This window comes from Monodelphis domestica, chromosome 6, assembly GCF_027887165.1.
Source record: "Monodelphis domestica isolate mMonDom1 chromosome 6, mMonDom1.pri, whole genome shotgun sequence".
In the NCBI taxonomy this organism is placed as follows: domain Eukaryota; kingdom Metazoa; phylum Chordata; class Mammalia; order Didelphimorphia; family Didelphidae; genus Monodelphis; species Monodelphis domestica.
Window position 1 is genome coordinate 40,405,732 of NC_077232.1, and position 13,090 is coordinate 40,418,821.

Sequence of the window (13,090 nt, forward strand, 5' to 3'; positions counted from 1 at the left end):
GGACTTAACATGCCACAAGTTCCCTACACTGATGAGATCATAAGGCTGCACTCAGCGGTAATATGTTGGATTCCTGTGTGGGATGGTTTAGACCACAGGAAGTCTAAGGACACTCTCAATTCAAAGATTCTAAGATTCTGTACCTGAAGAGGAAATGTGGCCTATAGTCTGCCTACTTTTGTATTGTGTCCATTCCAGAAAAACAAAACAAACAAAAAAACAATTTAGAGAACTCTTTATTGGAGATAGACCAATAGAAGGAAAGTCCTAAAGATTATAAAGGACTGGGATAGAGTGCCAGACCTGGAGATGGGAAGTTTGGGGTTCAAATTTGACTCCAGATATTTCCTAGCTGTGTGGCTCTGGGCAAGTCACTTAACCCTGATTGCCTAGTCCTTACCACACTTCTGCCTTAAAGCCAATACTAAGATTCTAAGAGTGAAATTGAGGAAAAAAGAAGAAGAAAGAAAGAAAGGAAGAAGAGAAGAGAGAAAGAAAGAAAGAAAGAAAGAAAGAAAGAAAGAAAAGAAAGAAAGAAAGAAAGAAAGAAAGAAAGAAAGAAAGAAAGAAAGAAAGAAAGAAAGAAAGAAAGAAAGAGAGAGAGAGAGAGAGAGAGAAAGAAAGAAAGAAAGAAAGAAAGAAAGAAAGAAAGAAAGAAAGAAAGAAAGAAAGAAAGAAAGAAAGAAAGAAAGAAAGAAAGAAAGAAAGAAAGAAAAGAAAGAAAGAAAGAAGAGAGAGAGAGGGGGGAGGGAGGGAGGAGAAGAAAGAAAGAAAGAAAGAAAGAAAGAAAGAAAGAAAGAAAGAAAGAAAGAAAGAAAGAAAGAAAGAAAGAAAAGAAAGAAAGAAAGAAAGAAAGAAAGAAAGAAAGAAAGAAAGAAAGAAAGAAAGAGCAAGAAGAAAGAAAGAAAGGAAAGGAAGGAAGGAAGGAAGGAAGGAAGGAAGGAAGGAAGGAAGGAAGGAAGGAAGGAAGGAAGGAAGGAAGAAGAAAGAAAGAAAGAAAGAAAGAAAAAGAAAGAAGAAAGAAAGAAAGAAAGAAAGAAAGAAAGAAAGGAAGAAAGGAAGGAAGGAAGGAAGGAAGGAAGGAAGAAAGGAAGAAAGAAAGAAAGAAAGAAAGAAAGAAAGAAAGAAGAAGAAAGAAAGAAAGAAAGAAAGAAAGAAAGAAAGAAAGAAAGAAAGAAAGAAAGAAAGAAAGAAAGAAAGAAAGAAAGAAAGAAAGAAAGAAAGAAAGAAAGAAGGAAGGAAGGAAGGAAGGAAGAAGGAAGGAAGGAAGGAAGGAAGGAAAGAAAGAAAGAAAGAAAGAAAGAAGAAAGAAAGAAAGAAAGAAAGAAAGAAAGAAAGAAAGAAAGAAAGAAAGAAAAGAAAGAAAGAAAGAAAGAAAGAAAGGAAGGAAGGAAGGAAGGAAGGAAGGAAGGAAGGAAGGAAGGAAGAAGGAAGGAAGGAAGGAAGGAAGGAAGGAAGGAAGGAAGGAAGGAAGGACTGAAAAGGCATCTTGAATAAGATAGGGCTTTACCTGAGGCTTGAAGGAAGCCAGGGAAGTCAGAAGGTGGAGATGAGGATGGGGAGTGTCCTAGGTATGGGGAAAATGCTTGAAGGTGGGAGACGGAGAGTTGTACCTGGGGCTGTTGTGTGGAAAGGCGAGGGGAGGAAGTGGTCCCTCTGGTAACTTCTAATTTTGACTAATTATTCTTGTTAACCAAGTTCCAGTTTAGATCTTCCTCCTTTTTGAAGGAGTACACAATTCTCTACCCCAGCCCCCATTCTCCCACTTCAACTAGCCTGGTGTTTTTCCAGTTTCTTGCCCCCTTAGGGCTGAGGTAGCAGACTGGCCCCAGAAGCAGATGGGATTAGGGGCACCCCAGGGACCTTCTTCAGGCTTGTCCCCAGTCTAGAATGAATGGCTCTCCAGTCAGCTCCAATTCCACCTTCCCGAGGACACATCTGGATTGTGACAATGGAGAGGGAGCAGGCAGGGAGTAGGTGACTGGCACCCACCAGCCATTTGCTTGAATTCAAAGAGAGTTTCTCAGTCACTTACTATGAGCCAAGCACTGTGCATATACATGTGGGGAAGAGAAAAACAAACTTTTGAAATGAAATGAGGTAGGGAGAGTTGTTTAAGGAGGAATGGGAAGGTGGCGGGATGGGGACAGGATCTCTGCTTTCATTGCTATGGGAACTCCCAGGAAAGGAAATTCCCTCCACTGTTTACACTGTCCACTTCATATGTACAATTTTGGAACAAGAGCTCCTCGAGGGACCTTATTTTTGCTTCTTTTCACATGTCCAGAATTTAGCTTACAGTCTGCACTTAATAAATGCTTGTTGACTGACTGTCTAACCATGCAGAGCAGCATGTTTTCTGAGGCTCATAGTCTTAGAGATGGGTAGATATTATGTTGAGTAAGTGCTGACTGTGTGCCAGGCACTATGGGGCTACAGATGTGGGTCTTCTTTGCTTCAAGGGCACTCTCTCCATCCTCTACCCATCCTGAAAGAAGAGGGAGGAGGAACCTAAGGCAAATTTCACCTCCTACTTTACAACCATCCAGGGCTGCTCTGTTTACTTTTCGTTGTTTAAGAACAAATACAAGCAGTGGGCAGAGGTATTTTTGTCCCCTGTGGCTGAGAACATTCAGCCTAGCAGGAACACTGGCTGTTACCCATCCTACACTATGATTTGGACTTGGCTTATGTATGAGATTAAGGGGGCCAGGAAGCATCCGCCATCACATTTAACTAAATGTAGGATAAACTGTAATCTTGGAAATTGTTACTTGTCATAAATTATGAGGCCAGTGACAGGAGGCTCTGATAGACATCTTTTTGAGTTCTTTTGAGAAGGGAGGAGTAGAAAAATCTTAGTGGGATGAGATGTGTCACTCCCTTCTTCTGGTGCTTCAATTAAACAAACAATCACCTGGTCTGGTGGAAAGAGCACTTGGTTTTGGAGTCGGGAGACCTGAGTTCTATGAGTACTACCTGTGTGACCTTGGATAAGTCATTTCCCTTCAGGTTTCTCATATGGAAAATGAAGAAATTAAATTAGATTATTTTTGAGGTTCTTTCAGTCCTGATCTATGATTCTTTTCTCTATTATTAAACACTTCAGAATAACTGAGCTTTAATATGTTTAAGGCTAAAGATTTCTTTACAATGACCCTGCAAGAAAATCCCTAATTATTTGGCTCCTTGGATGTCCCTCATTCCATCTCCTGGTTCCAAGCCTTTACATTATCTGTCCTCGTTGTGAGGAATGCTAACTCTTTTTACATCAAGCTCACAGAATCTTTAGCTTCCTTTAGCTGCAGTGTTTCTACCTATAGGGAGCCCATCTTGATTGCCCCAGGTGCTAGTGCCTTCCCTGTAAATTACTTTGTATGTATTTTGTATTTAAATTGTGGTATATATGTTATTTTCTTCCAATGGCTAATATGGAAATAGGTTTTGTGTAACTACACAAATATAACCTATAACAAATTGCTTGCCTTCTCAAGGAGGAGTGAGGGATGGAAGGGAAGGAGAGGTTTTTTAAAAAATGAATGCTAAAAAGTATTTTTCCATGTTATTGAAAAAAGATAAAAATTTAAAAAAAACAAAGAAAATATAAGATCTCAGTAATAGAGTGAATACATTGTCATTCTGGTTTATGAATCGATCTCTCGGCATGATTCAGTTGAAGGACTGGAGTTCCCCTTAAAAAGGCAGATGGGGGGCAGATGGGTGGTTCAGTGGATTAAGAGTCAAACCTAGAGATGGGAAGCCTAGGTTCAAATCTGGCCTCAGACACTTCCTCAATGTGTGACCCTGGGCAAGTCACTTAACTCCCCATTGCCTAGCCCTTACTGCTCTTCTGGCTTGGAACCAATACCTGGTATTCATTCTAAGGGAGAAGGTAAGGGTTTAAAACATGAATGAATAAAAATAAAAAAAAAATAAAAAGGCAGATGAACAAATTGAGCCTGAGTGAGGGAAGGGACCTTGAAGCACCCTCACTTTGTAAATGGGGCAATTTGCTAGAGATTGGTCAGGAAATTAGTGGCAGGGCCAGGATAACAACCCTTCACCCTTTGGGTATCCAAAGATTACAAATTGTGAGTAGGAAAAGGTTGAACCAGTTGCATCTCCTCACTGACTTCCCCAAAGTCACAGAGGTGGTTTCCTTCTATCCAAAAATGAAAGGTTTGGATTAGATAATCTCTAGGACCCTTCACATTCAATTTTAAAATTCTGAAAAGGTGGGAGACAGGAAAAGAGGAAAAAGAATTGGGGGACAGGTAAAGCTATGGATACAGGGGAATAAGGGATTAAAAATTTCTAGGGCACCTATTATGTGCCAGGAGCTTTATAAATATCTCATATGATTTTTTGCAACAATCCTGCAAAGTAGGTGCTATTATTATCCTCATTTTATAGTTGAGGAAACTGAGGCAGAGAGAGATTAAGTGACTTGCCCAAGGTCCCAAACAAGGAAGAATCTGAGGCTGGACTCAAACTCATGGACTCCATGCCCAATGCCTTATCCACTATGCCATGCGGATTTATTATGATGGAGACCCTTGTGGGAAGAGTCATGCTCCTCTTGGTTTTCAGGCCTTTGAGACTCCCAAATCAGGGTAGTTTCTGAATTACAATAGTGCAATAGTATCACACACACAGGAATACACACACAAAGAGATGTACATGACAGACAGAAGCTAAGTTTGTTCCCAAAAGCCATATCTTTCTTGAAATTGGAGCGGTTTTCCAATTGAAACCATCCCTTTGACACTGTGAGAAAAGATGATTTATAGTACTAAAGAAGGATGTTCAGAAACCAATTCCTTTTTTGGAATCATTGGAAGAGAGTTGGGGGGGGGGAGCAGGAGAGGAAAAGGGGAGGAAACACCACGCAAGCACTGGAATCCCAACACACTTACTCATTGAAATGCATGAACTGGGACTCCAACTTGGACTCCTCTACTCCCCGGAGGGGCCGCCCCAAGCACACCAGTGAGTCAGGAGCAAAGTTGTAGAATCCACACTTGAACTGCTCTGATGCTCCCAAGACCTCTCAGTTGCTTAACTCCCTCTGGAAGCCTAGGCTCATGGGAACATAGACCTGGATCCTTGGAAGCCAACTCCTTAATTTTACAAAGAGGGAAATTGAGGCCCAGGAAGGGGAAGGGACTTGCCCAAGGTCATTCAGGATCAAGGATCTAGAGTTGGAAAGAGAGGAGAAAAGGATGGAAGGAAAAAGAAGGAGTAGGAGGTGGAAAACAAGAACAACAAGAAAAGGAAGGAGGAGAAGGAGAAGGAAAAGAAGAAGGAGAAAGATTTGTAAATCTCCAATGCTATATAAGTTAAGTGTGAGTTAGGATTGGGTGATATTTTTGTGTTGACCTGTGATTTCATTGGTATATGAGAAACTTTTCAGCTATTCCTAGATAAGTTTTAACAGACTTCCCTGGGTGCTGAGAGGCAAGCGATGCTGTCTTGATGACAGGATGTGTCTAAAGGAACTGTGGTACCCAAATCTTTCTCTCCAGTGCTTCTCAGGAATTCATACTGTTCGCCCATTAAGGAGAGCTGGTTCAGAAGTAGGAAGACGGGTCCCCAGTTGGCTTGGACCTCAGAAGCCATCCAGCTCCCCCACTCATTTTATAGATGAGGACATTGATGCCTAGGAGTCAGATGACTTGCCTGAGGTTATCTCTTGCATCTTTCCAAGTTAGCAATTATAGTGAATCCCATTTCTATGTTACTTTAAGATTTGCCAAGCACTTTATTTCACTGTCCCCATTTTATGGATGAGGAAATTGAGGCTCAGAAAGGTTAAGCAAAAGTCACATAGCTAGTACATGTCAAGTTGGGATTTGAATTCAAATCTCTCATGCCTCCAAGGCCAGCTCTCTTCATAGGTGCTGAATGAGTAAAGGAAAGAATTATACAGCCTTTTTAAAGGGCCACAACACTCCACAAATTATTAGGATGAAAGCTGGGTTTCAAGAGGGAAAGGAGAAAATTTAGAACTGTCAAAATAATGAGACTAAATTTTAGTGTTTTTCAGAGAACTTTCACACAGGCCTCCCAGTGGGGGGGGAAATACAAAAGTCCCAAGTGATTTGAGCTAAACTTGACCTTCTAGTCTCTAGACATTGTCCTCAGGAGCCAAATTTCATAATGGCTAAGGCCAGTCCAATTTCCTAAACTATATACCAACCATCTCCTAATCAGGAGTTGCTTCGTTCTTCATCTTTGTATCCCAGAGCCTAGCAAAGTGCTGGCTGCTAGGCAGTGTGCTCCATCAATGCTTAATGGTTGACATGAGTCCTCATTGGTTGAGGTGATCTCAGAGGTATAGGTCATAGAGGTAAAACACAACTCCTAAGCAACTTAGGTCTTTGAGAGTTGTCTGAACCAAAAAACGCATTGCCCTAAAGTCAATCTGGAGAAGTGCAAGATCTGCGTTAAGATTAATCAGTAATTCCACAAGCATTCATACAGAAGGTGATATTCTAGGTACCTCCTCCTAGAATGGGCCATCTAGTCCCATCAATTGCTGGCAAAAAGAGAACAAAGAAATGGAAGCAGTATCAGATTTTATATTCTTGGTCTCAAAGATCACTGTAGTTCATGAAGGAAATTAAGACACTTGCTCCTCTGAAGGAAAGATACGGCCCATCTGGACAACATACTAAAAAGCAGAGACACCATTGAGCTAACAAAGGTTGATATGCTCAAAGCTATGGTTTTGCTAATGGCGACGTATGGCTGGGAGAGTTCGATTTTATAAGAATACTTGAGTTTTGCAGTTGACACTTTCATATTATGGTGCTGGAGAAGACTACTGAGAGTCCCTTGGACAGCACAGAGATCAAATCAATAAGCAATTAAGGAAATTTATTCTGACTATTCATTGGAAGGTCAAATACTGAAGCTGAAACTTAAATACTTTGGTCACATAATGAGAAGACAGAACTCAGTGGGAAAGACCCAATGTTGAGAAAGATTGAAGGCAAAAGGAGACGGGGACAGCAGAGGAAGAGATGGATAAACAGTCATGGAAACAACAAACATGAACTTGGAAGACTTCAAGAGATAGTGTATGATAGAAGGGACTGGCATGCTATGGTCCATGAAGTCAAGAAGAATCAGACATGATTGAGCAACTGAACAAGAACAATGCTAGGCACTGGACATATAAAGTCAAAACAGAGGAAGTCCTGCCTTCAAGAGGCTTAGGATTTATTGGAACTGTTCTCAGAGAACAGACATCTAGCATTTCATCAGGCTCTCTCTGGAAGTATTTGCAGCTTTGTAGGGCCATCAATCCACCACCAGAACTGATGCCCTATTGATATAGCTTTTGAGAACTTGGGGTTCCCTTCCTTGCATGCCCAAGGAGGCATCAGAGTGGGCCCTGAACTAGAATTCCCTCTGGAAAACTTAAAATTCTCCCACCCCTTCTTAAATCACACATGTTCTCATCATATTTGCCACCCACTTTCAAGATGCCCCCAGTCCCTATCTTGTCTTCTCTTCAAGGCAGCTGTTCCATTCCACTCTTAGCTCTTTCTTCAAGGATGCCCTTGAGATGCAAATGGAAACTAGGCTAGGCTGTTTTGTCTAATACATGGTTGTTTTTCGCTCCATCCCCTCCCACTGTCTAGCACAGAGCTGGGTATTTGGTAGATGTGTTCATTAAATATTTGTTGACTAATTGACTAATTTTCCCAATTACCTGGGCCTTTCTTTCCTCCAGTTCTGATTTTTTTCTGGTGTATTCTTGTTCACTGAGGGGAGGGAGAAAGAGAGAACAGGGAGATGCTGGGTTGAAGTAGGAAACGTAGTCTTGTTTTCAAGAAAAACCTACAGCTTCCATACCTAATGCCAATCAGAAATATGGCATGAGTAAGTGGGCAGCAGTAACAATGAGAAACATTGGATATACTGACTTTGGGGTCAGAGGACCTGGGTTCAAATCCTTCCTATGATGATTATTACTTCTGTAACCTCATATGTTGCTCACTATCCCTGGTCTTCATTTTTCTCCACTATAAAATGATTCGTTGGGTTAGATGGCCCCTTCCAGCTTTAAGAAGCTCTGATCCAATGTTTGAAGGAAAAGGTCCTGGGAGAACCATGTTCAGGTATTAGAACAAGACATGGGAAATAGGATGAGATGCAATGGCTGCAGATCCCAGGGGCCCCATATCAGTCACATTGGGATCATAGTTAGGGAACTTCTTCAGAGAGTATGTCTCTCAGATACTGGCTCACTTCCCTGTCTTCCTTCCAACTTTTTGACTCATGGCCATTTGTTTTGGACAATGAAGGATCCATGGGACTGATTGTTACTTAGAAAATCTTCCTGGTTTTCCAAATTCTCCCTTTTCCACCCCAACATTCTATCTCCCTATTTATTCAGTGACAGATTTCTAGACCCCTTAGAACCTAAGCATCTGTTCTTGCCCTTTGAGCTTCACATATACTTTATCAATTGCCTTTGGACTTGTTGGGCTTCTTTGGCTACCTGATTCTTACCTCAGTTTCTGACTGTAAAAAATGAGATTTCAATTAGATGACTTCTCCCTTCCCAAACTTCTCACCACACCTGTGCCTTTATCCAAATCATATTATACTTCATATCATATTTACCTATGTGCATGTATTATTCTCCTCCATAGGATGTAAACTACATGGGGGGTAACCATATTCCTTAATTAGTTTTTATTCCCCTTTACTAATAATAACAAAGCTAGTACTTATATAATGTTTTAAAGCTTGCAAAGAGCTTTACAAATATTACCTCATTTGATAGTTATATCAACCCAGGAAAGGAGATACTATTATTATCCTCACTTTACAAATGAGGAGACTGAGGCAGACAGGGACCAAGTGACTTTTGCCCAGGTTAAACAGCTAGTAAGTCTGGAAGCTGGAAGAAATGATCCTTGAGTTAAATCACACAGATACTAAGCCTACGATATACATGAGGCAGATGCTTCAGGGGTTAAATTGTTCATGTGTTAACTTTCTGACCTCTAGGAGCCTTGAGTAAGGCCCTATACTACTGATTTATCATGGCCAGTAGCCACTTCTGGGTTTTCTAAGACTATACCAGAGGAGCATAAACTCTAAAAGTCCCTGAAAAATGGAAAAGGCCTTAAGTATGAGTGAAGAATGGGGCAGCTAGATGGTGTGGGGACAGAATAGTAGGTTTGGAATCATTCATATTCCTGAGTTCAAATCCAGTGTCGGATACTTATTAGCTTCGAGACCTGGACAAGTCATTTAATCCTATTGGACTCAGTTTCCTTAACTATAAAATGGAGAAGGAAATGGCAAACCATTCTAGTGTCTCTGCTAAGAAAACTCCAAAGGGGATCATGAAGAATCAGACACAGCTGAACAACAATGGATAGAATAACAAATTCCTACCAGTTAGAAATTTGTCTTTCAAATGATAAATGTTTATCACCAAAAAGTTAGTCCTCAAGAGAATTTTTTTTTTTGAGGAGGCTACAATGCAACTTTGGACAAATCATTGTCCCTCTCTGGGTCTAAGTTTCATCAACTGTATACATAAGAATGGATTAGTTGACCACTAAGGTGCTGTCCAGCTTCAAATCCATAGACTTTTAAAGGTCCAGCTCATGAAACCATATACTAAAAGCACAAAAGGCTTTCTCCCTCTATTAATAAAGGGAAGAGCCATCACTGTGATGAAGGCGTTAATGGATCGATCAGCAAGCATTTATCAGATCCCTATTATGTGCCAAGCATTGAGCAAGGTGATGGGTGCTCAGAGTCCCTTTTGCCTAGCTTCTGTTCATGGTTGTGATAAGACAGTGGTCTAGGAGGTCTTCAGGGGAGGACTCCTAAAGGTAAGCAATTCAACCCTTTTTGGCCTCACATGTATCACAGACTTGGCATCTGTGTAATGTGACTCAAGAATCGTTTATACTAACTTCAGGGGTAAAATGAGGGGTCTGGGCTACCTGGCTTCCCAGGTTCTCAACAGCTCTACATCCAGGATCCTAAGTCATTCAAGGGTCTTATGCCTCAGTTTCCTCATGTGTAACAATAAAGTGGACTAGGCTTGGTGACCTCTCCTTCCCATCAGTTCTTGATCTGTGATCCTAGCTAGATCACCTGAGTCTCTCTTGGCTTTTGTTTCCTCATCCTAAAAATAAGCTAAGTGATCTAGAATCCTACTACTCTTGATGTAAACAGGTCCCTGGGGATCTAAGTTTGGGGAGGGGGTCCCCAGAAAGCCATAACTTATTTGTATGTGGGAAATGGGATGAAGGGGAAGGGAGGAGGCTGATGTCCAAACCTACTGACTGACACCAGTGCTTAACACAGGTTATGGACCAGGGTCCCATCTTCCCCTTCCTGGTCTCCTGGTTTTCCAGCAGAGTGACGGGACCTCTAGGGTCAACCCATCAGCCCCTAATCTATTTAGATGGGGGAGGAGGGAGATGAAAAGGGTGAGGTCCCTCCCCTACATCTTGCTTGCCCAGGTGCTCTCCCCCCACCCCAGCTCCATCTTCCCTCTCGTGGTCTCCTAATCTTTAAACAGAGTGCCTTGACTTCCCCAAGCTTGGGGAGGGGGTTCCCATGAGGCCCTAACCTGTTCAGATCTGGAACTCGGGGAATGAAAAGGGTGAGGCTGGTGTCCCCACCCCTTGTCTGGTCCCAGAGTTCCTCCCCAGGGCCCATCCTCACCCTCAGGGTCTTGTAGGCTTCGTCCAGGGTGCTGAGGAGGTGCTGCTGGTGGGAGCCTACCATGGCGCACAAGACGCAGATGATCTGCTCATCCTCCTTGCAGTAGAGGCTCAGCTCCTGGTTGTGCTCGAGGCACTTCTTTCTCTCCAGCTTCTCGGGCTCCCTGCGGTCCCCATCTAGGGGCCCATAGTCCCATAGCCGATGGCTCCGGTACCGCTGGCGGTGCTCCCGGGCGTGGGCTGGGCAGTAGCAGAAGCCGCAGCTGTCACAGAGCTGCACAGCGCGCTCGGCCTCGTCCGGCTCGCAGGCGTCGCACGTGCCATCGTGGGGGAGGTCCTCGAAGGCCGTACCTGCTCCCGAAGCCATGCTGCCCTGACCTCCAAGGGCCGGGGGTGGGGGCTGGGGGTTAGGAGCTGGCGCCCACCTAGAAGGGCATAGTCCAGCAGCACTAGGGCCAAGCTTCCGGGGCTCTGTTCATGGAGAGCTCCGGCGGGGGTGGGGAGTTGGGGGGGGGGGGGGGACTGGGACTGAGCAGAGACGCGCCCAGGCCCGGCAGCGCCCCTTCTCTCCTCGCCCTGGGTGGAGAGCCTCCACTGGGGTTCCACTTCCTCCTGGCACTCCCTCCTCCCCTGCCGGGCGACTTCCTGCGGGGAAAAGCCTTCTCCCCTGAGCTCCGTTACAACCCCCTCCGGCAGGCGCTGCTGCTGCTGCCTCAGTCGAGCGGCACCCCGGCCCAGCAGTGCCTGCAGCTCCCTCTCAACCCTCAGCTCCTGCGCTCTCTTCCCTCTCCCTACGTTGGACCCCGGGACCGGGACCTCCTGGCTGTACTGGCTGCCCTGCACCCCTCCCTCTCTCGGCGTGTCTCTCCCTCCTCTCCTCCCTCCTGCTCTGCAGCTCCTGCCTTTGTCCCTGTCTCTGCCGTCCCGTTCTATTTCGAGCCCAGCTCTCCAAGGCTCCTCTCCCTCCCTCTCTCTTTTTCTCTCTCTCTCTCCCTCCCCCCCCCGTCTCCCCTCTCCCTTCCCCCTCTTTCTTTCTGTCTCCCTCACTCCTCTCTCTTCCCTTTCTCTCCCTCTCCTCTATTTCTCTCTGTCGCTTTCCCCCTCCCCTTCTTTTCCTCTCTCTTTGTCTCAGATACTCGGTCTCTTTCCCTCTTCCCGTCTCTTCCTCTCCCCTTCTTCTTCTCTTTCCCCTCTCCCTCCCTTCTTCTATCTCTTCCCTCCTCCTCTCACTGTCTTCCCCTTTTCTCTCTTCCTCTCTTCTCTCTTTTCCTCTATCTCTCCCTCTTTTTCTTTCCCTCCTCCCTCCCATCTTGTTTCTCCCCTCTCTGTCTCTGTCTCTGTCTGTCTCTCTCTTTTTTTCTCTGTCTGTCTGTCTGTCTGTCTAGCTCTCTCCTTCTCTCTCACACACACAGACATAGCGCTTTCTCTTCTTTCTCCTCTCTCTCCACTCTTCCTCCTAATCCCTTCCATCTTTTTTCTCTTTACAGGCCTAAATACCCACAGTTGTAGGTTTATGTGTCAGGCTCCCAGAGTCAGGGACTGGGTTCTGCTTTCACTTTTCAAGTCAGGAAGGACTCCTTTCACTTCCTAAGTCATTCAAAGTGGCAATGGCCCTCTTCTCTCTCTTTCCCTCCCTATATACTGCCCTCTCTTTCCCTTCTTCAGCTCCTTCTCTACCCACTCACCCAAGAACTCAAGAAGACTGGGACCCTGGAGCTCCTGGCCAACACCTCCCCCAACCCTATATTTTATTCTTGAGAAAGAAGAAAGTAGATTAGCACTCAAAAGTTCACACCAAGGGATTTCTGGGTGATGATTATTTGTTTCTGCTGGAGGCTTTGAGGACACCCCTTCCTGCAAGCCCCTAAATCTGTTGTCTTTTTGTGTCTTAATCTCTCTAATTGCTTTGTCTGCTATTCACGACTCAACATGGGATCCAGGAGAAGTGGGCTGTTTACCAGACCAAAAAGACAAAAAACAAAAAACACAAAAACACTCCAGCACAGAATTGATTGAGGCCTCCCAAACAGCTCTTGTGTTTGCTCCTGAAGCCCCATATGGAGACTATTCAACAACCACCTAATAAAAAAAAAATAAACTATACATTGCATTTGTATCTTTTGCTCCCAGAGGCTCTTGACTTTACCTGTATCCTCACCTGCCCTCAGGCCCCATGACAGCAGTTGAGCAAGGGAGAAGGACAGGAGGGAGAATTAAGAGGAGAGAAACCTCTCAGCCTCGGGGAGTCCCAATGGCACCAGCATGCAAATCATTTTCTTTCTCTAGCAACCAACTGCTCAGGAATACAAATAGGGTTTCCAGGGGAATTAATTTTGTTCTTGGCACTGAGGTGAGAACCCAACTGTCCATTTGACCTGCTT

General features: G+C 44.1%; 1 protein-coding gene across 1 annotated transcript in view; it reads right to left on the minus strand.

Annotated features, from left to right (window-relative positions):
• The window catches only part of TRIM44 (tripartite motif containing 44), a 190,774-nt gene extending 179,102 nt beyond the window's left edge, over positions 1-11,672 (minus strand). Inside the window, exon 1 of the mRNA XM_007497329.3 lies at positions 10,711-11,672. Coding sequence (XP_007497391.2) covers positions 10,711-11,076 — 366 coding nt within the window. The 5' untranslated portion in view covers positions 11,077-11,672. The remainder of the gene's footprint in view (positions 1-10,710) is intronic.
• Positions 11,673-13,090: the final 1,418 nt, after the last annotated feature.